Below are 24,223 nucleotides of genomic sequence, written 5' to 3' on the forward strand. Positions count from 1 at the left end.
AATCCTGAGTGGTTACCAAAATAAAAACCCTGCTCTGAAGGCTATTTTCATTTTACAAATCCTGCACTCAGCTTTGCTTTCTCCAATATCATTGAAATGCAGCCAGAAGCTGCTTCTTTTTTCGGTTTTCGCAAATTTCTTGATTTTTTCCGAAGCGCTTGCATTTAAATCCGTCTCCCCGTCTCCCCGTCGCTCTGTGTATGTGGCCTGTACCACTACACCTGCTGTCTTTGGAGCGTCTGCCCCCCACCCTTCTTTCACATAATGGTATGATCCTAGTGTGTCCTCGCATATGATTGGCCGCATGGTGGCTCAGCAAAATAAAGTCCCGCCCCTGCCTGCATGGATTCTCAGCAAGAGTTGCAGCGGCTGAAGATTCTGCTCTCCCCGACGGGAGTCTGCTCTTCTAGCGGCATCTCGCGATCGGCGTGTTGGAGACCCCTGAATTAAATTATCAAGTCACCTCAAGCCAGAAGGCTCAAGTCCAAGTCAAGTCCCGAGTCATTGGTGTTCAAGTCCAAGTCGAGTCGCAAGTGTTTTGTGATTTTGTCAAGTCGAGTCCAAAGTCATCAAATTGGTGACTCGAGCAAAACGGTGTGGATAGTGTAGTAGGTGTTGGTGGGCTGGTAGAACCCCAGAGCAGTATCAAAACTGCCCCTGGAGGAGAATCCCTCTGTTAATGGGAGACTCCCTGGTAATTAGGGCAGCTTCAGAACCCACAGTCCCTAACCCCACCCTCTCTTGATCCCCAAATATCAATCAAAACAATGCAAATGTAATATCAAACACAGCCAGAGTCAAACATTAATGTCACAGCAGTGACATCACCAGCCAGAGTCAAATATTTAATATCACAGCAGTGATATTACCACATCAGCAGAGCATATGTCATATTTCAACATTCATCAAAACCACCTCAACCACAGTAACCAATGTGAAGCTATAGTTTAACCATAGCAGAGTTTCTATTCCCCTTAAACAATTTAAATCCAAATTATCAACTAATGTTAGCTTTTTCCAAGGAAGGGTGTTCTTACCTCACTCTAAAACCAAGCAGATACCTTCAGAAACCACGAGAGAGAGACCAGGAGTTTGGGTCGAAGTGTACAAAGTACAAACCGGATTTATTAAGGTTTAACAAAAATTGAGGATTAAAAAGAATCCTTAAAAAATAATAAAGACACCAAGTCAAAATACAATAGCAACAGGTGACTAGATGGCGGCGCGAGCAGTCGCAGCGGCCCCTCGCGGTCTAGAAAAAACAGTGTTTTCGTCTTGTTCGTCAGATCTGTCGAGTTTGTCACTTTGTTCGTCGTCTCCGTTGGACTTATACCGTAAAGGACAACAATACAGCCGTGAGTTTCTTCTTGGAAGAAGATCAACCTTCTTCAATTTGGAAGCTAAACTCGTAGAGGAACTCAGCCGCCTGAAGCTCCTCTGCTACCCGTCTCGCGTCGAGCCCCACCCGGAAAGGAGACGCCGCCGACGATGTGAGAGGAAGCAGAAGAGGGGGAAACGTGGAGGTATCCAGGCTAGGCTAGAGGCTAGCCCACACAAGCCGGCAATTCCATCACTACTTATGGCAAATGTCCGCTCACTGGATAACAAGATAGACAACATACGCCTACTACAATCAACCCAGCGTAAGGTGAGAGACTGCTGTGTTTACGTGTTCACGGAAACATGGCTCCACAACAACATCCCTGACTCCGCTATTCAGCTAGACACCCTTATGAAACAAAAATATATTGTAATATATTGGTAAATATAATACAATATATTGGATCATACATTTCCATATATGGGAAAGTAGTCCTTATATTTTTAAATATATTGCAATATATGCATGGACCATGTATGGCTATATATTGATACATATAAAAAAAATATATTGCAATGAAAACAAAAACTGCACTATACATTTATATGTAATAGTTTTATTGAAACACTCATTTATCTTTCATGAGTTACACAAGTTTACATAAAATTGAACAGATATTCATAAACAGTTATCTCACTTCGTTTTGTATAGTTACCCACTTTATATGAACATATGTTTGATGGTAGCCTATATATAAAAAAAGTACAAATTGTCCATTGAATGATGGAAAATAATATACAGTTTATAAATATATATAGACACACACATATATGCACGCATATATATATGCATATATGCACGCATATATATATATATATGCATATATATATTCACATATATATATATATATATATATATGCATATATGCACGCATATATATATACATATATGCACGCATATATATCTATGCATATATTACGGCCGACCGGCTATTTGGAGTGGAACGAAGCCCATCCACGGCAGACAGCCCAAACAGTATTCGAATGCGCCACTTCCGGCTGATTTCGGGGAGCCCCCCCCCCTCTCCAGCAATAGATTGATCTGATTGGCAGATTCAAATCTGCGTTGCTGAAAGTGACTGAGGGACGGAGCATGATCGGTGATCCGGGATCGGCCGGAAGAAGGAAGTGAAGTTGGAGACGCGTGGCAGAAAGTTCACAGAGAATCGGAAATTCGGATACATACAGAAACGGTAGCATTGGACTGTTATTTTGGCGGATTTGCATAAACTGTACATTGAGTGTTTCATCATGTCAACCAGCTCAGATGGTAGCCAAAGACACAATATGGAATGGATGATAGCCAAAGCTGCGAAGAAGAAAAGATCTTTGAGAGACAGAGATAGTTCAGTAAGAGCTCGAAGTTGGTCGGATTGGTCGGGTGAAGCAGACGAGGCTAAGCAAAACAAAAAATCAAGAGTCAGTCAAAATGACAGTCAAGCAATGTTGAATAAAGAAATAGAACACGAGTGGAAAGTGGTAATAGAATTGAATCAGGATGGTGGGCATTACCACCCGATTAAACTTACCAAAGCAATTGAAAAAGAGATTGGAAAAATTAAATTTGCTAAATTCATGAACAATAAGCGGGTATTGATACATGCCAATAACAAACAGCAGCAGGAAAAGATTCTGGGAATGAACTCACTGAATGGGGAGAAAATGAAGGCGCATGTTCCAGGAGCAATGGCGAAACTGAGAGGAGTAATCTCAGGAGTACCATTGGACATGTCAATGGAAGATGTGAAAAGTGAATTAAAAGGAGGCAAAATAGTGGAAGTCACAAGGCTTAAAAGCAAACGGGATGGTACACTCAAAGAAACATTATCAGTTCTCATTCAGTTTGAGAGAATCTTACCTAAGGCAGTACAAATGGGATATTTGAACTTCATGGTTAGGGAGTACATCCCCAAACCTCTCAGGTGCTACGCATGTCAACGAATGGGGCACACAGCGCAGCAGTGTAAAGGACAGCTAAGGTGTGCGAGATGCGGAGGAAAACATGAGTATGGAAAATGTGAAAAGGATGCAAAGGTTAAATGTTGTAACTGCGGAGGAGATCACAGTGCTGCGTTTGGAGGTTGTGAAGTGCAGAGAGAGGCCAGAGAGGTGCAGAGAGTTAAGATTACAAACAAAGTTTCATACGCAGAAGCAATAAAGAAAGTAAGGGGAACAGTAACAATCAATAAGAACCCTAGTGGAATGGAGCAGAGCATTACAATACAAAATGTCAGGAACACACCAAAAAGTAATCTTCAAATCCAACCCCACAGCGCCACCAAGAGTAAAGAGGATGATGATGTTTTAGGAGTGAAAAAGGTGAATTTTGTGGTATTTATATGCCATACTGTAAATGTTGCATTGCAGTTAAAAAAGAAAAGTGATAGAATCAAAGCCATTGTGGAGGCAGCTGGAAAATTCCTTGACATGAAAGATATTAAAGCAGATCAGATACATGCAATGCTAACTATAAATGGAGCTGGGGAAAATGAAAATCAGGATGAGGGTTAGATCCTTAATCATGGTGCTGCACATACTACAGTGGAACGCAAGAAGCCTCATAGCTAATGGTCAAGAATTCAAGAAATATATATATGATCTAGAGGTAGTCCCTGAGGTAATATGTGTGCAAGAAACCTGGTTACGACCTCAATTAGACTTTGTCATTCCAGGATTTAGCTGTATAAGGCATGATAGAGATAATAATCAAAATGGTGGAGGGTGTGCCACGTTTCTCAAAGATGGTGTGGCATATAGGGAGGTGCAATCTCCTGATGATATAGAGTGTATTATAGTGGAAATCTGCAACCCTAGGAAACAAGATAACATTAGGATAATCAATTTATACAACCCATGTAAAAATCTAACCACTGATATATTTAAAGAAATAGCAGGCAATAAACATAGGAAGGAAGTTTGGTGTGGTGATTTCAATGCACACAACAGTCTATGGGGCAGCAACCATACAGACAGTAACGGAAATATAGTGGAAGAAATGCTGGAGGAAAGAACACTAGTATGCCTTAATGATGGACATGGCACAAGAGTAGATGTACACAGGGGGAAAGTTTCATGCCTGGATCTGACATTAGTGTCAAACTGTTTGGTTCATACATGCGAATGGTTTGTTTTGAATAAATCCACAGTAGGAAGTGACCATTATCCAGTGCTTACTAAAATGAATACTAATGTATATATACAGGAAGGAGGTGCAATAACCAGGTGGTGCTTTGCTAAAGCTGATTGGGGGAAATTTAGGATATGGTGTGAGGAGTCGGTACACCTGCTAACATCAGAGGGAAGCATAGAGGTCATTACAAGCCAAATAACGCAACATATTCTAAATGCAGCAGAGAACAGTATACCCAAAACAACAACCAAGGGTAGGAAGAAAGTGGTGCCATGGTGGAATGAGGAATGCAGCAGGGCTATTAAAGAGCGAAATAATGCATTTAGAGAATTAAAGAAAAACATGACACAAAATAATGTTATAGAGTTTCAAAGGAAAAGGGCAGCTGCTCGAAGGACAATCAAATACACAAAAAAAAGAACATGGAGAGAATTTTGTTCTACCATTGGCAGAGGAGTAAAATTAGGTGATGTCTGGTCCATGTTTAAGCGGATGAGTGGGAAAAGGAAATCCATTAAAATTCCAGCTTTGGTTGATGGGGAGAGGCTGGCAGTGACAGATAAAGAGAAGGCAGACATGTTAGGAAGGACACTTGCAGCAGTACATAGCGGGGAACATCTCAGTGATATTCATAGGCAGCAAAAACAGCAGTTACTAGCAGAGAATGAAAACGTGAAGGAGAAGAGACAGGATAATAGGTCAGCTCTTGATGTGGAATTTACAATGTCAGAACTCAAAATAGCCTTACAAGGTACAGGTTATACAGCCCCAGGACAAGACCAGCTATGTTATGCTATGTTTAGACAGTTGCCTATGGAAACTATGACAATGGTGCTGAGTCTTTTCAATAAAATCTGGAGAGAAGGAGATATGCCAAGTTTGTGGAAAACAGCAGTCGTGCTACCATTCAATAAGCCAGGGAAAGATACAGCTAACCCTAGTAACTACAGACCAATAGCTCTTACATCACACCTATGTAAATGGATGGAAAAGATCATTGTCCGTAGGCTCTCACATGTACTGGAGCAGAAAGGGCTGCTGAGTAGTTTTCAGAGCGGATTTCGTAAAGGGCGGTCCACAATAGATGCTTTAGTAAGAGTGAGTAATGATGTGGAAAAAACATTGAAAATGAAAGAGATAATGGCAATAGTGTACTTTGACATTGAAAAGGCGTATGACTGTATGTGGAGGGATGGGTTACTGATCAAATTGAGTAGAATGGGTATTGGAGGGAGAATGTACAATTGGGTAAGGGCCTTTTTAACAGACAGGACATTTAGAGTAAAGGTTGGAGCAGATATTTCCAACTATTTTGAAATAGAAAATGGTATCCCCCAAGGGAGTGCAGTCAGTCCAATATTATTTAACATCATGATCAATGATATATTTACATGTTTAGACACATGCATTCAATCGGCTCTATACGCAGATGATGGGGCTATTTGGATGAGGGGAAGAAATGCCCCATACGTAATGGAGAATATAGCTAGAGCGATTAAAAAAGTGGAGAGGTGGTCATATAACTGGGGATTCAAAATGTCAGAAAGCAAGTCATGCTACATGGTATTCACAAACAAACGCAAGATTGATGGCCAACAGCTAACACTATATGATCGTCCAATGACAAAGGTGAATGAGTTCAAATACCTAGGACTGTGGTTTGATAGCAAATATACATGGAAAATGCATATTAAACAAGTGGAAACAAAATGCAAAAAAGTATTAAATTTATTGCGAGCTGTAGCTGGATGCAACTGGGGCGCAGACAAACAAGCATTAATAGACATTTACAGATCAATTATGAGGTCCACAATAGACTATGGTTGTATAGTGTATGGAGCAGCAGCAAAAACATCGCTTTTAAAAATTGATAGAATACAATATAAAGCATTGCGGTTGTGTATTGGAGCGATAAAGTCATCCCCTATCAATGCAGTTCTGATAGAAGCAGGAGAGACACCTCTGGAGATCAGAAGAGAGAAACTTGCTCTGTCATACTGGGTCAGGCTACAAGGAAGTGGAGAAGGAAATATTTCAAACAGAATATTACAGGATTGCTGGGAATATGCAAAATTCCAGGGACGTGGGTTTGGCTGGACGAGTAAGGAGAGAACGAGGGCATATGGAGTGGACAATATCACGTTTGCTAAAGCAACCCCATTTAGCAGTGTTCCCCCATGGCTTTTCCCAGAAGCTAAAATAGATATGAGTATTGTAGAAAGGAAAAAAGAGTGGCAAGTAAATGAAGTGGGAATTAAAACAAGTATGTATCTGAATGAAAAGTATTACAATTGCCTACAAATTTACACAGATGGTTCTAAGAACAAGGAAGAGTGTGTTGGAATTGGTATATACATCCCAGAATTTAAAATATCTATTGCAAAAAGAGCGTCTGATCAATTATCAGTGTACACAGCAGAAATGCTGGCAGTAATAATAGGATTACAGTGGGTTGAAGAGGTCAGACCAGATAGGGTGGTGATGTGCACAGATTCATTGTCCATATTACAAAGCATACAATCAACAACAACTGCCAGAGAAGACATTCTCATAGAACTGAATCATAGCCTGTTAAGACTGCACAGAGGCGGCATAGATCTGCAGTTCTGCTGGGTGCCTGCACATGAGGGGGTGAAAGGGAACGAGTGTGCTGATAAATTAGCAAAAAGTGCACTACAAAAGGAAATAACATTACCAGTTCAACTTGGAAAAGGAGAAGGAAAAGCAGTAATTAAGAAGAAAGGGATGGAGATCTGGCAGAAAAGGTGGGAGAAAGACCAGAAAGGCAAAGAATATCACAAAGTACAAAAGACAATTACAATTCATATTTATAAAGAAAGAAACAGAAGGGAGGAAATCACGATCGCTAGACTCAGAATAAATCACACAGCATTGAATGGTACCTTGTATGTCATGGGGAAAAGTGACAGTGACAAGTGTGGGAACTGTGGAGTAAAAGAAGATGTAGAACATATCTTGATACATTGTGACATATATAAAGCGGAAAGAGAAAAACTAAAGGCTAAAGTTTTAGAGGCAGAGAGGGAATGGAGTGTGGTTGGTATTTTGGGAACAAAAGGAGAGGGAGTAAGAGCTACCAGAAAGGCACTGTTTACATTCTTGAGTGAAACTGGGGTAGGAAAAAGAATTTAACATTAGGTCAAGAAAGAACATAGATTTTTATTTTTGTTTTATTTATTTCATGTTTTGTTTTTTGTTTTTTGTTGATTTATTTATTTATTTTGATTAGATCATAGGTTAAAGAGTTGGTATGATATGATGATTCATACTCATGTACAGTAGGTGGCGGTATGCACCTTTTAAGTTGTTTGCAATCTGCCAAAAAACGAAGAGAAGAAGAAGAAGAAGATGACAGGAGGCACAGCAGCACTCTGTCTGATGGACAGAACTGTGTTCATGATGACTTATATATTTACTTTAATTAATTGACAGTGCGGTATTGAGACAATAACAGGCTACAGATGCGGACATATACACACAGATATATATCTATACTGTATATATATTTATATAAATATATACAATTTCAGAATCAAACAAGTATGAGAGCACTCTCATAATCACGTAACACTTTGCGTAATACTATCAGAGACTGGATATATCATATAAAGAGGTGCTGCAGCACAGGCTGTATGAGAAAAATAAAGAGCTTTTTGAACATTAAAGCATGCAGACATGTCACAGAGACTCAAGATATAAATATGAACCTGAACATTTGCAGAATAGGGCCCCTTTCAGGCACAATTTCAAAGGTTTTGTTGCCTTTGATTGCATGCCTTGTTCTTATTATCATTACATTGCGAAAACATTTTTTATTTTATATATATTTATTTCATTTCATTGTGCCTGAGATTATATTTTATATTATATATTATTATTAAAATGATAATTTAAAACTATATAATAAATTATTTTGCTTAAGGGAAGAAAAATAAAAAAGATGTGGAAAAAAAGTTTGTTGTTAGTTTTTAGTCGGCTACTTTTAACGTGACGCACAACAACACAACTAACTGACATGGCGCAAAAACTTATCTCGGAATTTTTTCTCTCTAAAAACGCTAAATCTGCTAAAAATATTGAATTAGAAGATGCAGGGGCAGGACATTTGTCTACCACCAACACCACCACCACAACAACCACCAACGAGCACCAGCCTCCTAGCAGCAGCACCGACGAAACTGGAGCTAGCAGTTCAGCTGTGGCTAACGCTAGCCATGGCCACACACCAGGTGGTGCAGTTGACAAGCTAGACCCGACACCTAACGTTTTGGGGTTTGATGAGCCGTGTCGACCAGACATACGTTTTCAGGAAAATTGGGACAGAGACCTTCGAGCGGTCATTTCAGAAAAGCTGGTTTACCCGGTGGAAATGGGTGCATTATGTCACGGAGAAAGACACCGTTCTTTGCTTCACCTGCTGCAAAGCCATAGAGAAGGGCTTAAGACATAATGACAGAAAGACAAGTTCATTTACAGTAGGAGGCTTTTGTAACTTGCGTAAAGCAACCACAAAGTTTAGCCAGCACGAGTTGTCTGACATTCACTCAGAATCGGAGAGAATGCTTGCTTCGCTGCTCAACAACACTCCCATTAATGCTCTACTGTCGGACATAGTTGAGAAAGAGCAAACAACGGCCAGAACAGTCCTAGAGCTAATATTCAGATCAGTAAGATTCATCGGCAGCTTAGGACTATCATTAAGAGGCCATAACAATCGAGATGGGGTGCTATGGAAACTCATGATGGAGCGGACATCTACATTGACAAAATGCCGGGGGTGGCTGCAGCGAAGAGACAACTGGATGTCCGATACGGTACAAAATGACAGCCCATGCTGTTCAAAGAGAAATCGTGTCCGAAGCGAGAGAGCATTCTTTCTATGGTCTTACTGCAGATGCGACCACTGATATAAGTACATCAGAGCAATTTTTCATTACTTTGCAATACGTGGATTCAAAACTTGAGGCAGTGAATGCTTTCCTTGGATTTTACAGTGCACCTGATTCAACTGGAGAAACACTTTTTTCTTGCATAAAGGATGTTTTTCTGCGCTTGAATTTGCCACTGGAGCGTCTCAGGGGATTTTGCTTCGATGGTGCTGCGAATATGTCGGGCCGCATCTCGGGTGTGTGTGTGTGTGTGTGTGTGTGTGTGTGTGTGTGTGTGTGTGTGTGTGTGTTTTTTACTTCTTGCACCACAATTCTTTCTCAATGTTCTTCCAATTCCAATGATTGTTTTAGCATGAATTCAGTAGAATTTTTCTTGGAATATGACTCCTCCCAGGTAATGATTGCACAATGACCCACAGCATCTCTGTTCTCTATAGAGTGAGTGCAGCATGCAATACTATGTTTCACCACACATAAATTAAGAGGGGCGCTGTTTCAGTCTTTGTAAAATACTCACTGACAACAGCGGAGAGATGTTTTTTAATACAAATTAAAAATATAAAGAAATACCCAGCCTCCAGGAGAAAATGCCACAGGAGGCTGAGCAGAATCTCCCCTGTGCTTCTCTAGAAGTTGTCTTTATTGGTGAAGTTAATTAGCTTAAAATTACCATACTGCTTATAACTTATATAATGTGTGTATTAATGGGTTTAACTAGAAGATGATAGATGATTTAATTTAATTTAATCTGGCATAATATGATTAGTCAACAACAGGATGAATTTGTATTTTTCTTATAATTCCAGGAAGCGGGAATGAGCAGCAGGATTCTGTTAAAGTCCTTGCAATTTCATTTAAGAATGGAAAGGAAATTAAAAGAAAAATCTACAATGTCCAAAGCACAAACCATCTCCTGGAAGTAACAGGTGAATTTTGATTTGTCCTTGATAGAATTTTAAAATACAACACAGACTTCCAAGAGTTTATAGATGTTGATAGAAGTGAGAACATAAGTAACTTTGACAGATTCCAAGTGCACTTTTCTGAAGCACCGGATCGTCAGCCTGTCCTAAGAGAAGTCTGTCAAACTCAGGTATACATTTACCATGCTTGTTAAATTGTGTTTCAAAAAATCACACAGGTCAGAACTTTACTTTGTGCTGTGCTTGCTCTTATTGTTTTGTTCAGCCTACACAAGAACCAGTTCTTCTGAATGGCCTAACTGATCTACTTAAGAAGAAAATTCCAGAAGTATTTGATGAACTGCAAACTAATGGCATTCTTACCGAGAAGACCAGGCTCAAACTTGTCAAAGTTTGCATCTCTGACTTGGTGGAGAGGCATGGGTTGTAAGTATATGAATGTGAAATGTGTTTATATATAATTTTTGCATTTAAGTGATATATTGGTTATAAAAATATCGCACATTTGTTTTTTTATTTGCTTGATACAAAGGACATTCTTTATAACCAATTGCTTTATCATCACGCATTTGTAATATGTGTATGCTAGAACTTTTTGTATTCTTTTTGAAAAGGAAAAATAAATAGCTCACATTTTTGTCCTTAGTTATCCATCCAACACTGAAAACGTGGTCCTTGCGAAGAATCTCATCACTATATTCCCTCAGCTGAATGTTCAAATCGGTGGCTATGGAGAAGGCTTTGTGAGTATAACGTTTTTTTCTAAAATATCGAAAAATATTGAAAATTCTGATTTAATTTAATAATTCATTTTAGTGTGAAAACAGCAGTTTTGTCTCAATGACTTTGTGAAAGTACAGGCTAGGGCCAACATCTAAATTACATTTAACTTCAATATTTAAAAACAAATCTTCCCGGGGGAGCATGCCCCCGGACCCCCCTAGAGGGTGTCAGGTCCACTCCCCACTTATAAAAATAGCACTTTACCACTGCACCCCCTTCTTGCAGGAAACAGTGTCTGAGGGCATGTTCATTTAATAAACTATGAATGTTTTATATCCATGTAACGGGAAGAAACTCATCTAACTGATCATTTCTTTTTTTTTTTTCAACAAAGAAACCACAATGCTAACGCTGAGCCTCTGAATTAGCAACGAGCGAAAAATGCTAACAGATTTACTGCACCGAAACTCACTCATAAAACCTTATTATTTATCCATTCTGCACATCCAACCCATCGATCTGATCGTGAGATGACACAGAATCGATGGGTACATACATTATCACTCTATGATACGAACTTGCGACTTTATAAACAAAAACAGACATCAAAACATGTGGCGCTAGGTAGCTAAAAACGCTAACATGGCTTACCTGTGTCGTAGTCTGGTCAAAAGTGGTCTTCAATGGCATTAAAACGATAAAAACACTGCTGAAGTGAATCCATAGGTTAATCCAATGTGTCTGTGTCCCTTTGAAATGATTTCTGATAATCCATAAGCAATAAAACTGCTTTTCCGTTTCCAGATGTCAGAGCGAGAGATAGGTTTGCTCTGATGCAAAACTGCATGCGCGAAGCCCCCACCTCTTTTTTTTTACCATGTATGTGTGTGGGGAGATTCCCCTTCGATTCTATTGGCTCTAGCGGTTATAAAGAGATGTCAATCACCAAAATCGACAAAGGGGGGCCAGAGATATGGAAAATCCACCCAAATTGCTAAATCTCTCTAAAAAGGTCAGATTTCACTTGTTGCATCAATCTTGATACAGGGTACTTATTATATGTTGTACTTTGGATTCCTAAAGCTTTTAGTCTACTAACCCATCATCCAAGGGTAGTTTTCACTATAAGTAAAAAATAATTTTTGGACGGACACTATAATTTACAGTTTTTTACTATGTTCAATCTGAATTTTCTTTAAAATAAAAAACATCTATATTGTTCTGACTTTTCTACATCCAACTCACAGGTTTATCATTACTTTGAGAAAAAAGATTATTAATTTAAGCCTTTTAGAAGGGAAGACATGGTCATTTGTTCTGGGAATGTCATTTTCGAGCCTGAGACCTGATAAACAGGCTCAGGGCTTAACAGGTTAAAGAACTTGTAAAAACAACTGTAGATGACTTACAAAAGTCAGTGACATCAGTACTCAGTAATATTGGGGTACCACTGGATAATGAACTTGTTCTACCAGTAATGAGTGTAGTGGAAAACTTTATAACAGTGTATACTTATATGTAGTGTAAACTTTATATGATGTGCAAACTAAATTTATGTGTTACCTAATATGGTAAAATGTTATGCAGTTTGTCCCCATGTGGAGGTATTTTAATTCATGCCTTCTGTTCAACATATAACTGGCCTTAGGGATGTCTGGGGGTGAAACAGGGTCATAAGCAAAAGTGAAGAAGTGTCCCCAAGTGTCTCAAACAAGTTCCTGTGTTTGTTTCCCCTGTCTTGCAATGAATTCCTCATTCCTTGTTTATATCTGTTCTGAACTCTCTATGACTTCCTGCTGTCCTCATTTCACCTGGCCTTAACACATTGGGGGTTAGAGTTTCAACACTTCCATCTGTCTTTACCCAGTTCCTGTTTTACTAAGTTCCTGATTTACTACCTTGCCCATGTGTGGCTTCTGTTCCTCTGGAATGTGGGTTTTAGCTTATCTGCCCATCCAGCCCCCCCAGAGTGACAGGTCACGAGTTATTGTTGAACTGTGGACTAACAAAGATGCTATAAAACCTATGCGCAATTCTCTCTCTGTGCGCACTCTTTCAGAATACTCTGTACTCCGTAAGACCTGTGCCTTATTTGAAGCTTCAAATAAAGATCCAGAAAGACAACTCTGTTTCCACCATTTTATTGATTGATCATTCTGATTGTAATATCTCCTGAGTATTGACTAGGTCTAAGATTTCCAAAACATGAGACAGTTTGAAAGTGCCAAGCAGATGTTCGATGAATTAGACACCAATTTTAAAATAAACAAACACTTTTCAGAAAAGTTTCATCTCATTAAGCCACAGGAAATATTCCTTGGTCATAGAGCAGATACAGTACGGAAACAGGGACAATTGAAACAAGTTTTGGCACCAGACACAAAATGCAAAGCATATACTTTCAAAACAAGAAAGACAATATGATCTCTGTGTGTGTGTGTGTGTGTGTGTGTGTGTGTGTGTGTGTGTGTGTGGTGTGTGTGTGTGTGTGTGTGTGTGTGTGTGTGTGTGTGTGTGTGTGTGTGTGTGTGTGTGTGTGTGTGTGTGTGTGTGTGTGTGTGTGTGTGTGTGTGTGTGTGTGTGTGTGTGTGTGTGTGTGTGTGTGTGTGTGTGTGTGTGTGTGTGTGTGTGTATACAGCTTGTCTGCACAAGGTTCAAACTTGTTGACATTTAGCTTGAGCTGGCTTTAATACTTTCTTTATGGTATTCAAATTGGGCTCAAGTAGAACCTTTACCCATGTATTTAGCTAGTTCTGAAAGAATAATCAACATTGTATGTATGTAATATTGGGGTACCACTTGATAATGAACTTGTTCTACCAGTAATAAAAGACAGTTTGAAAGTGCCAAGCATATGTTCGATGAATTAGACACCAATTTTAAAATAAACAAACACTTTTCAGAAAAGTTTCATCTTATTAAGCCACAGGAAATATACCTTGGTCATAGAGCAGATACAGTACGGAAACAGGGACAATTGAAGCAAGTTTTGGCACCAGACACAAAATGCAAAGCATATACTTTAAAAACAAGAAAGACAATAGGCGCGTTCACACGAAGTACTTTGCAGTACTTAGTTCCGGCACTCAGTGTCCCGGCACTTTTTACCCCAGGGCACTAAGTACCAATCGCGTTCACACCGGAGTACTTTTCCCTGAGGGAAGATTACGCAAATGAGTCGCTGACGTCACTTCTTCTTCTTCTGCTTTGGGTTTACTGGCAGGCCACAAACCACTTCACGGCGAGTACAGTAGGTGGCGGTATGCACCTTAAAGTTGTTTGCAATCCGCTACAAAAACAAGAGAAGAAGAAGAAGAAAAAATTCCCGCGTATACTGCGACGCCCACCCACTCGCTGTACATTAGGCGTCTGTTGTTTACCTTTCCGACCTCAGACATGATGGAGATGGAGTCGACTGAAGTTGTGCTGTTTGTGCTCATGTTATACAGCTTTGTAACTGAGTTAATGCAGCCTGAGCAACTTGCGTACAATAACAAAACAAGCCGAGCACGAGTAGTGGTGGAGAACGCTTTTGGCAGACTGAAGGGCAGGTGGTGGTGCTTGATGAAAAGAAACGACTGCAAGATAGACAAGATCAAAATCCAGGTGGCAGCATGTTGCATATTACATAACCTTTGTGAAAGTAATGATGATGAGTACAGGGACGAATGGACTGCCTTACCGGCAACCCAGCTTGATGGGCCAGCGCCAGCCATTGCCGAGGCTGGGGGGCAAGACACGCGCACAGCCCTTATGAGGCATCTGAACAGCGTGTAAATTGTACATTGTAAACATTTTGACAATAAAGCTGATCTTTTGTACAGTACTTTTGTTTCTTTCTTTTATTTTCCAGTCAAGACAGGCAACATTACAATAGTGTTCAGTGTGCCAATATAATAACAATAAACCTTGCCAAGTGTGTTGTATGCACAGTAAATAGGCTCAGCAGCAAACCCACCTTTATTATTCATTATATATCTTCCTGAGACCCACTGCATCCGTCTGCCATAAACACTATGGAAACCTACATGTTAGTTTTGGCCCATAGTGGACTCCATTTTGTGTTGTGTAAAATGGGGGGGAATTAAAAGTTTGCAAATCCCCATGTCCTCCTCAGAGGATAATCATAAAAACATTTAGTTTTAGGTCAAATAATATTTAAAATGATATAAATTATCATATTTGTGTATGAGCCCCTGCCATTCCTCCACAAGGTTGCAACATTGATGATAAATAAATGACAAATAAAGCTTCGCCAGTTTATAACTGATGAAACATGATGGTATCAGAATAATCACTTACATGTGATGTATAGGATGCTACACAGGTCACTAAAGATAAAGTGTCAGGAGAAATAAGCAAGATACAGGATCTGTTTAATTGCCATGTAGGTTCTCTCTCTCAAGACATAACAGTAAATAGAAGTTCACATTTTTTATGTAAATAAAATAGAAGTTGTACATGTAAGTTAACATTATCAATATAAAATAAAGTGTCAGTTGTATCAAGACTATATAATAACAGTAATAACAATAATATAAAAATAAACTGTCCCAGGTGTAGGGATAGGCTCAGCAACATACACACCTTAGTGCAAAGTTGTGTGTCAGTATTAATAAAAACAATACAAAATGAACTGTCCCAGGTGTAGAGATAGGCTCAGCAGCAGACATTGTTAACAGTGGCAACTATAGGGAGGAAGACCTGTTGGCTTTCACTAGCTGGGAAAGCACTTCCAGAAACCCATTCTGAAAAGTGGTTAGTCGCTCATCCTGCACCGACACTTCATCCTGGTGCTCCTGGCGCTCCATCTGCCGCTTCAACACTTCAGCCTGGCGCTCCATCATCGTGAGCATCTTGTCCTCCGTTTCCTGCAAAAACACTGCACAGTTATTCACAAGTCAAAACGTTTTCATAGCGGCCGAGAATATCTAGCTAGCTAGATGTTATTAGCCATTTCGGGGCCGGTGTTAGCCAGTTCAGCCTAGCAAGGCTAGCTTGATCTACTGAGCAAATAAAAGTACATCTGAGACCATTATTGTGCAGATTAAAACACCAGTGCATGTAGTTGATTTTACCTTCGTCGTGGTCGCCCACTGAATCCGCCGTTTGAGCGGCCTCCCACACCATGGTGCCCGAATCGAAGGTCGATGCTGTCCCGGAGAAAAGGTCTGTGGCCTAGCAGAGAATCCAAGCGCTCGTACCATTTACTGGTCTTCCGGTTGTTACCACGCCGACACCTCCTCATCACTCCACCGCTTCGATTATTTATTGATGCTTGCCATAACTGCTTTTCAAAACAAACTACTCTCCGTTGGTGGAGTTTTACGGGGCGCGGTTCAAGCCGTCCAAGGCCATAGACAAAATGGAACCACGTACTAACAAAAGGGACACAAGGCCATCAATGTCTCTCTTTACCTTTGGCCTAATTGTAAAACAAATTAGTGGAACAAATGTGGAACACTAATCCATCATCATGAGACATTTTGAGTTAATTTAAAGAATTACTTATGGGTTGAACTCAAATTCAAATTAACATTAGAACTAAAGTCAGTCAAAATTGGACTTGCACGGATCAGAATCTAATCAATACACAATTTTCTCAGCTCTGTAATGAAAAGGATAATAAGATTAGGTACATACAAGTGTGTTAAAATACCCAAACATGCACACTTATCTTATTCTAGTAGAGATTAGAGAACAGGGGCCTATACTACGAAGCAAGATTTTCGTTTAGCAAGCTAACTTCAGGGGTTTCCGGTCCTACGAAGCTGGTTCACTTTTTAGCGGGCTAGATAACTTATTCTGAACGGCTAGCCTCCGGAGCAGGATAGGTTCCAGGATAAAAGCACTGCCTGCTGACCAATCAAAGCTCAGTGTGCGGAGTTTAAAGCGATCAATTCATATGACAGGAGAAAGGAAATACAGTTTAAACTGCCGTTGCAGGAAAGACGGCCGGCCAAAATCACCGACTGTGTGAACGTGAAAATGAATAATATCACCTCCCATCTTCAGAGCAATCTGACTATTATAACATTAGCGTCAAGAAAGCTTACTTAAATATCTGCCACAACATAAGTAACCGGATTAAAGTAACATTACGTAGCCTACAGTCCGCGGCACTGTGAGTGCAGACGGTGATGTGTCCCATTATCATTCATATCATATCACATCATAATGTATCATATATTTCCTTATCTGAGTCAGCTTCTTGAGCCGTATCTGGCGTGCAACACTCACAGTGTCACATACTGTATGCAGAAGTATTATTTTAAGCAACACATTAAGTTGACGAAACACTTGAGTCAAATGTAATTAAAGTCAGATCCACTCGTGTCTTAGACGGGGCAGCAGTGATATCATAAAAAAAATCATAATTTGTGTGGAAGCTGCTGGGAGTCCCAGCAGCTTCTACTGAAGCCTTCCGAGTAAATCGCCAGAACGCCGACACCTCCTCATCTCCACCCAGTGTTAATTTTGGCAGCTGTTTGATTTAGTCTTAGTCTTAGTCTTTAGACGAAAATGGTAATTAGTTTTAGTCACATTTTAGTCATTTCTATCCTTCATAGTTTTAGTCTAGTTTTAGTCGACGAAAACTCAAAACGTGTTAGTCTAGTTTTAGTCGACGAAAACTCAAAACGTTTTAGTCTACTTTTAGTCGATGAAAAATTACATTTTAGTCAACTTTTAGTCAAAATGTTTTCTCTCTTTAAACCAATTCAGTTAGGCAAATACAGGTATCTGACATTGTAATCAAGGGGACAGCATCAAGTGTTGAAATTCGTAAAGCAACATTTCACTCTCTTAACACTTTACTTGTGTAATATCTAGGGATGGGTATCATTAAGGTTTTCTACGGTACTGCTAGTCTTATCAATACTGCTTATCGATCCGGTACTTTAACGGTATTCTTGTATTTACTTTTTGTTATTTTTTAAAGGAAAAAACTAACAAATTGTTAACCGAATTAATTGCTTTATTTAAAATGTGAAATAAATTAAATATATATAATTATGTTAAAATATTGTACTGTACTTGAGTAAAATGTTGAGGTACTTGTACTTTACTGGAGTATTTAAATGTTTTGCTACTGTGTACTTTTACTCCACTACAGTTCATAGTTAAATGGTGTACTTCTACTCCACTACATGTATTTAATACCTTTAGTTACTTTACAGATGTGGATGAATGATGTGAAATATAATCAAGTGTTAACTCAGACTTTAGTAAATTCACAAGCTACCCTGCAGTATACAGATATATAATATATCATTCAAACTAGCTGCACCTTTACCAGCTTTGAGAACACTTTAATGATCAATCATTATAAAACATATCATATATATTATTCTGAAATGGAACAATCTGCACAATCACTACTTTTACTGTCGCTACTTTAAATATATTTTGATGATCATACTTTGACTTGAGGAACTCTGCCTACACTATGGTATTTTTTTACTTAGCGACAAGATCTGAGTACTTCTCCCACCTCTGCACACCTGATGTGATAACGTTACTCGTAATTGGGGCAACAGAGCTACGAGTTAACCTGTTCCACTCTGAGCCTGTTTTTCAGGTCTCAGGCTCGAAAATGACATTCCCAGAACAAATGACCATATCTTCCCTTCTAAAAGGGTTAAATTAATAATCTTTTCTCAAAGTAATGATAAACCTGTGAGTTGGATGTAGAAGTGTCAGAATCAATATAAATGTTTTTTATTTTAAAGAAAATTCAGATTTTACATAGTAAAAAACTGTAAATTATAGTGTCCGTCCAAAAATTATTTTTTACAGATAGTGAAAACTACCCTTGGATGATGGGTTAGTAGACTAAAAGCTTTAGGAATCCAAAGTACAACATATAATAAGTACCCTGTATCAAGATTGATGCAAAACAAGTGAAATTTGACCTTTTTAGAGAGATTTAGCCAAAAACTGGGCCATCTGGGGTCATTTGGGTGGATTTGACCTATCTCTGGCCCCCCTTGCTCGATCTGGTTGGTTGACATACCCTTGTGACCGTTAGAGCCAATAGAATCGAAGGAGGATACTTACATAGACACACATTGTAAAGAAAAAATGTTGCCGCTTCGCGTGTGGAAAGCGAAACTAAACTGGAGGAATGTCTCCTTCTGGAGTTAACTAAAACGCAGTTGTATTGCTTATGGATTATCAGAAATAATTTCAAAGAAGGCACAGACACATAGGATGAACCTATGGATTAACTGCAGCATCGTTTTTTTATCGTTTTAATGCCATTGAAGACCACTTTTGACCAAGGTAAGATATATTTACGTGTTTAGCTTCTGAGCTCCACATGTGATGATGTACGCTTTCGTTGATAGCGTCGCGAATGTTTATCACTGAGTGTTGAGGTGGGCACCGTTAGATTCAGTGTCTCCAGGACACCAAAAAATAGTGTTTGGTTGTGCATCTAGGATAAGTAATAAGGGAGTTCTGAGTGAGTTTATGTGTCTTTGTCGGTCCCGTTTTTTCGATCGAGGCTAATTCAGAGGCTGAGTGCTAGCATTGTGGGTTTTTTTTGAAAAAAAAAATTAAAAAGATCAGTTAGCTGAGTTTCTTCCCGTTACATGGATATAACACATTCATAGTTTTATTCAATATTAAGATTCCTTAGACGTTGTTTCCTGCAAATGACGCGTTTATCCGCCCGGTACCGGGGGGAAGGCGTGAAACAGGTTAAGGAAGTCGAAAATTGTGCATTTCTCCGACTGAATATGACGCCTTTTAGCCGGCTGTTTGGACAGACTACTCTACTCGTGTCAACGCGCTAACGCGAAAACATGGCAAACGAGCTTTGTCCACATCGAGCCTTGTAGTGTCTCTATACTTCTGAACGCTCCGTCCCCGGCAGATCTCTGTGTGCCGCTGCAGCGTGTCTGTTAGGCCCCGCCCCCCGCACACACAGAGAGAGACAGGGAGATCGCTCTTTTGGAGTGAAGAGAGCGGAAATAATGATATTGCAAGTTAGAAATGTAAGATGCATTTTGACAGACAAGACGGGCAATTGGGGGAAAATATGCTGCATTTTGAATGTCCGCTAGTCCACCATTAACACCTTAGTCCCGTCTCGTCTCGTCAACGAAAACTAAATATACATTTCGTCAAATGTTCGTTATCAAGAATCTATTTTTAGCTCGTTATCGTCTCGTCTTAGTCATGTAAAAAAGGTCGTTGACGAACATTTTTCGTCATAGTTTTCGTTGACGAAATTAACACTGTCTCCACCGCTCCCATGTTTTGTTTTGTGTTGCCATAAATTAGTCTCTCTGCGTTTGTGCGCTGGGCGAATGCTAATGCTAATAATCTTCTTCTTCTTCTTCTTTAGTTTTTATTGGCGGTTGGCAAACCAACTTATAGGTGCATTACCGCCACCAACTGGACTGGAGTGTGGACAAGAGACTATCCAGAAAACAATAAACAAAAGAAATAAAACACAACAAAACAAACAAAAACAAAACAAACAAACAAACCAAACAAACCAAAACAAAAAAGAACCAAAACTCTAGATTATTTTAAATGTATCAGTTTCTCTTAAAAACTTAATAATCTCACAATAAATATTGCCTGATGTTTTCCCCAACAGCCCCGGCATCGACAAGTCACTGAATCCTGCCCTCTTCAGTGTCTGGAAAAACACACCTCTCTGAACACTATATTTCCCACAAATCATTAAAACATGTTCCACAGTTTCTGGCTGGCTACAGTGTATACACTTTCCGGTTGGATGCTTTCCTATTCTACTCAATGTATGATTGAGACCTGTATGACCTATTCTCATCCGAGAAATGACATTTTCCTCCCTTCTTTTAAACCCCACCTTCCTTCCATCCCCCACATACCTTTGAATTTTATAAAGATGTCTTCCTGTATCACTAAGGTCCCAATGTTCTTGCCATGTTGTTTGTGCATATTTATGTATGAATGTTTTAACCTCCGCTTTGCTAAGTGGAACTTCTATGTCTATGTTCATAATTCTGAGTGTTTGTTTGGCCAGAATATCCACCTGTTCATTACCCTCCACACCAACATGAGCAGGAACCCAGATGAAACTAGTTGCTATGCCTTTGATTTGCATTTTATATAAAATTAGAAATATTTCATTTATTATGTCCATTCTAAATGAAGATCTGCCTGATCGTATACTCGATAATGCTGAAAAACTGTCCGATGCAATTACACTATTATGTATTTCTATCCCCTCTATCCATTTCAATGCCAACACCAATGCCCACAACTCTGTCGTGTATACTGACACATGGTCTGTTACCCTTTTCTTTATATGTGTATTACTCACTGGGATATAAACTGCTGCCCCTGCACGCCCTGTCTCTGGATCTTTGGAGCCATCTGTAAATATGATTGTTGAGTCTGAGTAATTACTTGCAAAATAATTCTGGACTATGCGCCATACTGGTAGTAGTTCTTTCTTTTCCTTCAACTCCCTTTGTATATTGAGGTCTACCCTTGGCAATGGGAATAACCAGGGTGGAATGGACAAGATTGGAACTGTGGGGCAATACTGTATTTTATTCAAACCTATACTTGCTGCTTTAACATCACCAATCCATCCAAAACTTGTTAAATGTGACTCATTGTGCTCCCAGCAGTCTTTCAAAATACTTTTCGCAGGATGACTATCACAATGCCCCTGAAGGTTTACCCAGTATGCCAACATTAACTTAACTCTTCTTATCCTTAAAGGCATTTCTCCCATTTCCACCTGTATTGCTGATACTGGAGATGTTTTAAAAGCTCCACTACATATTCTCAGGGCCTGAGCTTGTAGGACATCCAGTTTTTTAAGGTTTGATTCTGCTGCTGCCATGAACGCTATACACCCATAATCTACTACAGGTCTCATGAGTGCCCAATATATATTCAGAAGTGATGATCTACTCGCTCCCCACTCCTGTCCCGCCAAACACCGAAGTACATTGTTGACCTTTTTACATTTATTTTGAACTTTGCCTATATGATTGCTCCATGTTAGCTTTCCGTCAAACCAAACACCAAGAAATCTTATTGTATTAACCTGTTCAAGAGGTTGCTCATACAATTTTAACGATATAGGAGCAATTTTATGCCGTTTTGTAAAACAAATGACCTGCGTTTTAGCTACTGACAGTTTGAATCCCCATTTATTTGTCCATTTCTCCACTTCAACTATTGCAGCTTGTATTTTCTTTCCAACATGTGCTACATTGCGACCTTTTGCCCACAAAGCCCCATCATCTGCATACAAAGATTTTCCCACACTTGGATGAACTTGATTAAAAATGTCATGTATCATTATATTGAACAGCAACGGACTACATACACTACCTTGCGGAGTACCATTCTCCACAGCATAAACACTTGAATACTCTGCACCTACTCTTACTTGTATTTTCCTGTCCAGTAAAAAATTCATAACCCAATTATATGCTTTACCACCAATTCCCAATGATTTTAACTTGATTAGTAGTCCTTCCTTCCAGAGCATGTCATAAGCCTTTTCAATATCAAAGAAGACTGCAATCACTACTTCCTTGTTAGTCTGTGCTTTCCTGATGTCTGATTCTAAGCACAATATAGAATCCATTGTATTCCGACCCCTACGAAACCCACTTTGATATGGGGACAACAGAGCTTTACTTTCTAAGATATATGTTAACCTTTCTGTAACCATTCTTTCCATAATTTTGCATAAATGAGATGTCAGGGCAATAGGTCTGTAGCTAGATGGATCTGAAGGGTCTTTCCCTGGCTTTCGGATGGGCACTATTATCGCTTCTTTCCACACTGAAGGAAGTTGGCCAGAATCCCACACCCTGTTAAACAACCTTAACACAATGACTAGAGTGTTATCTGTCATGTGTTCCAACATTTTGTAACAAACACCATCTTTCCCAGGAGTGGTTTGACGAGCACTAATAATTGCTCTTCTCAACTCAAACATACTAAAATGCAGGTCCAACTGATCCCCTAACACTTCTACTCTATCCAATATTCTCGGGTTTTCCATTAGTGTATTATTTCTGCACTGCCTGGCTTCCTCTGTAAGGTTATCCGAACTATGAACTTTCCTAAATGTTTGTGCTAGAAGTTCCGCCTTTCCTAAGTTTGTGACAGCCATTATGTCCCCTCTGCTCAAAACTGGCAACTCATAATTCCTTCGAATTCCCCCCATTCTCCTAATCATGCCCCAAACATCTGCAAGCTGTACTTCTCTTCCAATACTATTGCAATATTGCCTCCAAAAAGTGCGTTTTTGCGTTCTTATTGTTCTCCTTACTATAGCCTGGGCCCTTTTATACTGATTCAAAGCTTCCTGAGAATGGAGTTGTTTGAGTTGCCTGAATGCTTTATTTCTGTCTTTAATGGACTTGCTACATTCACCATTCCACCAGGGTACACTCTTGGTACGCCTAGCTCCTGCAATTTTCGGAATTGTTTCTTTAGCTGAATGAATGATAACCTTGACCAGCTCATCATTTAATTTATTTATATCATCAAAATGTTCCTCTTGAAGTGTTTTACATCTATTCGTACTTACAACTTGAAAGGCATCCCAATTAGCCTTTCCCAATTTCCACCTAGGAATTTTCTTTTCCTTTTCAAAACTCATGTTGGTTCCAACTTTAGTCATCACCGGATAATGATCGCTGCCCACTGTAGTATGCTTTACCACATCCCATGTACTTATACCTGCTATAGCACTAGATACAAATGTCAGATCGAGTACTGTTTCTATATTCTTCGTGCAATTATATCGTGTTCCTTCCCCAGTGTTAATACACACTAGCCCGTGGTCATCTATAAATTCCTCAACTACTGCACCATTTGCATCTGTGCTACTGCTTCCCCATAGCGAGTTATGTGAATTAAAATCCCCACACCATATTACTTTGTCTTGCAGTGAACCCCCAGCATCCTCTAATATACTTTGATCTAATTTCCCACATGGATTATAATAATTTACTATATCTATAGGTCCTCTATCATTCCATACCCTTATAACTATTGCCTCATGCTCTGTACTTACATGCATAACTTTGTAACTTATACCACTCTGTATGAATGTTGCAACTCCTCCCCCTCTGCCAGAGTCCCTATCTCGTCTAACTGCAGTATATCCCTTCACAATAAAA

The 24,223-nt window shown here is 39.4% G+C and overlaps 1 protein-coding gene across 1 annotated transcript; it reads left to right on the forward strand.

The window, feature by feature from the left end:
* The first annotated feature begins 1,216 nt into the window (after positions 1-1,216).
* LOC117469975 lies at positions 1,217-22,611 on the forward strand. Its single transcript, XM_034114472.1, has 4 exons — positions 1,217-1,648; positions 10,609-10,769; positions 10,990-11,086; positions 20,677-22,611. Exons 1-4 carry the CDS (start codon positions 1,217-1,219, stop codon positions 20,764-20,766), a joined length of 780 nt encoding a protein of 259 aa, XP_033970363.1. The 3' UTR covers positions 20,767-22,611.
* The last annotated feature ends 1,612 nt before the right edge of the window (positions 22,612-24,223 follow it).

Source organism: Trematomus bernacchii, unplaced genomic scaffold (assembly GCF_902827165.1).
Source record: "Trematomus bernacchii unplaced genomic scaffold, fTreBer1.1, whole genome shotgun sequence".
Taxonomy (NCBI): Eukaryota; Metazoa; Chordata; class Actinopteri; order Perciformes; family Nototheniidae; genus Trematomus; species Trematomus bernacchii.

Coding starts and splice junctions, on each gene's coding strand:
- LOC117469975 (XM_034114472.1), top strand. CDS start 1,217: ATGGCGGCGCGAGCAGTCGCAGCGGCCCCTCGCGGTCTAGAAAAAACA. Junction 10,770..10,989: donor TTGGTGGAGAGGCATGGGTT/GTAAGTATATGA, acceptor TTTTGTCCTTAG/TTATCCATCCAACACTGAAA. Junction 11,087..20,676: donor GTGGCTATGGAGAAGGCTTT/GTGAGTATAACG, acceptor TTTCCCCAACAG/CCCCGGCATCGACAAGTCAC.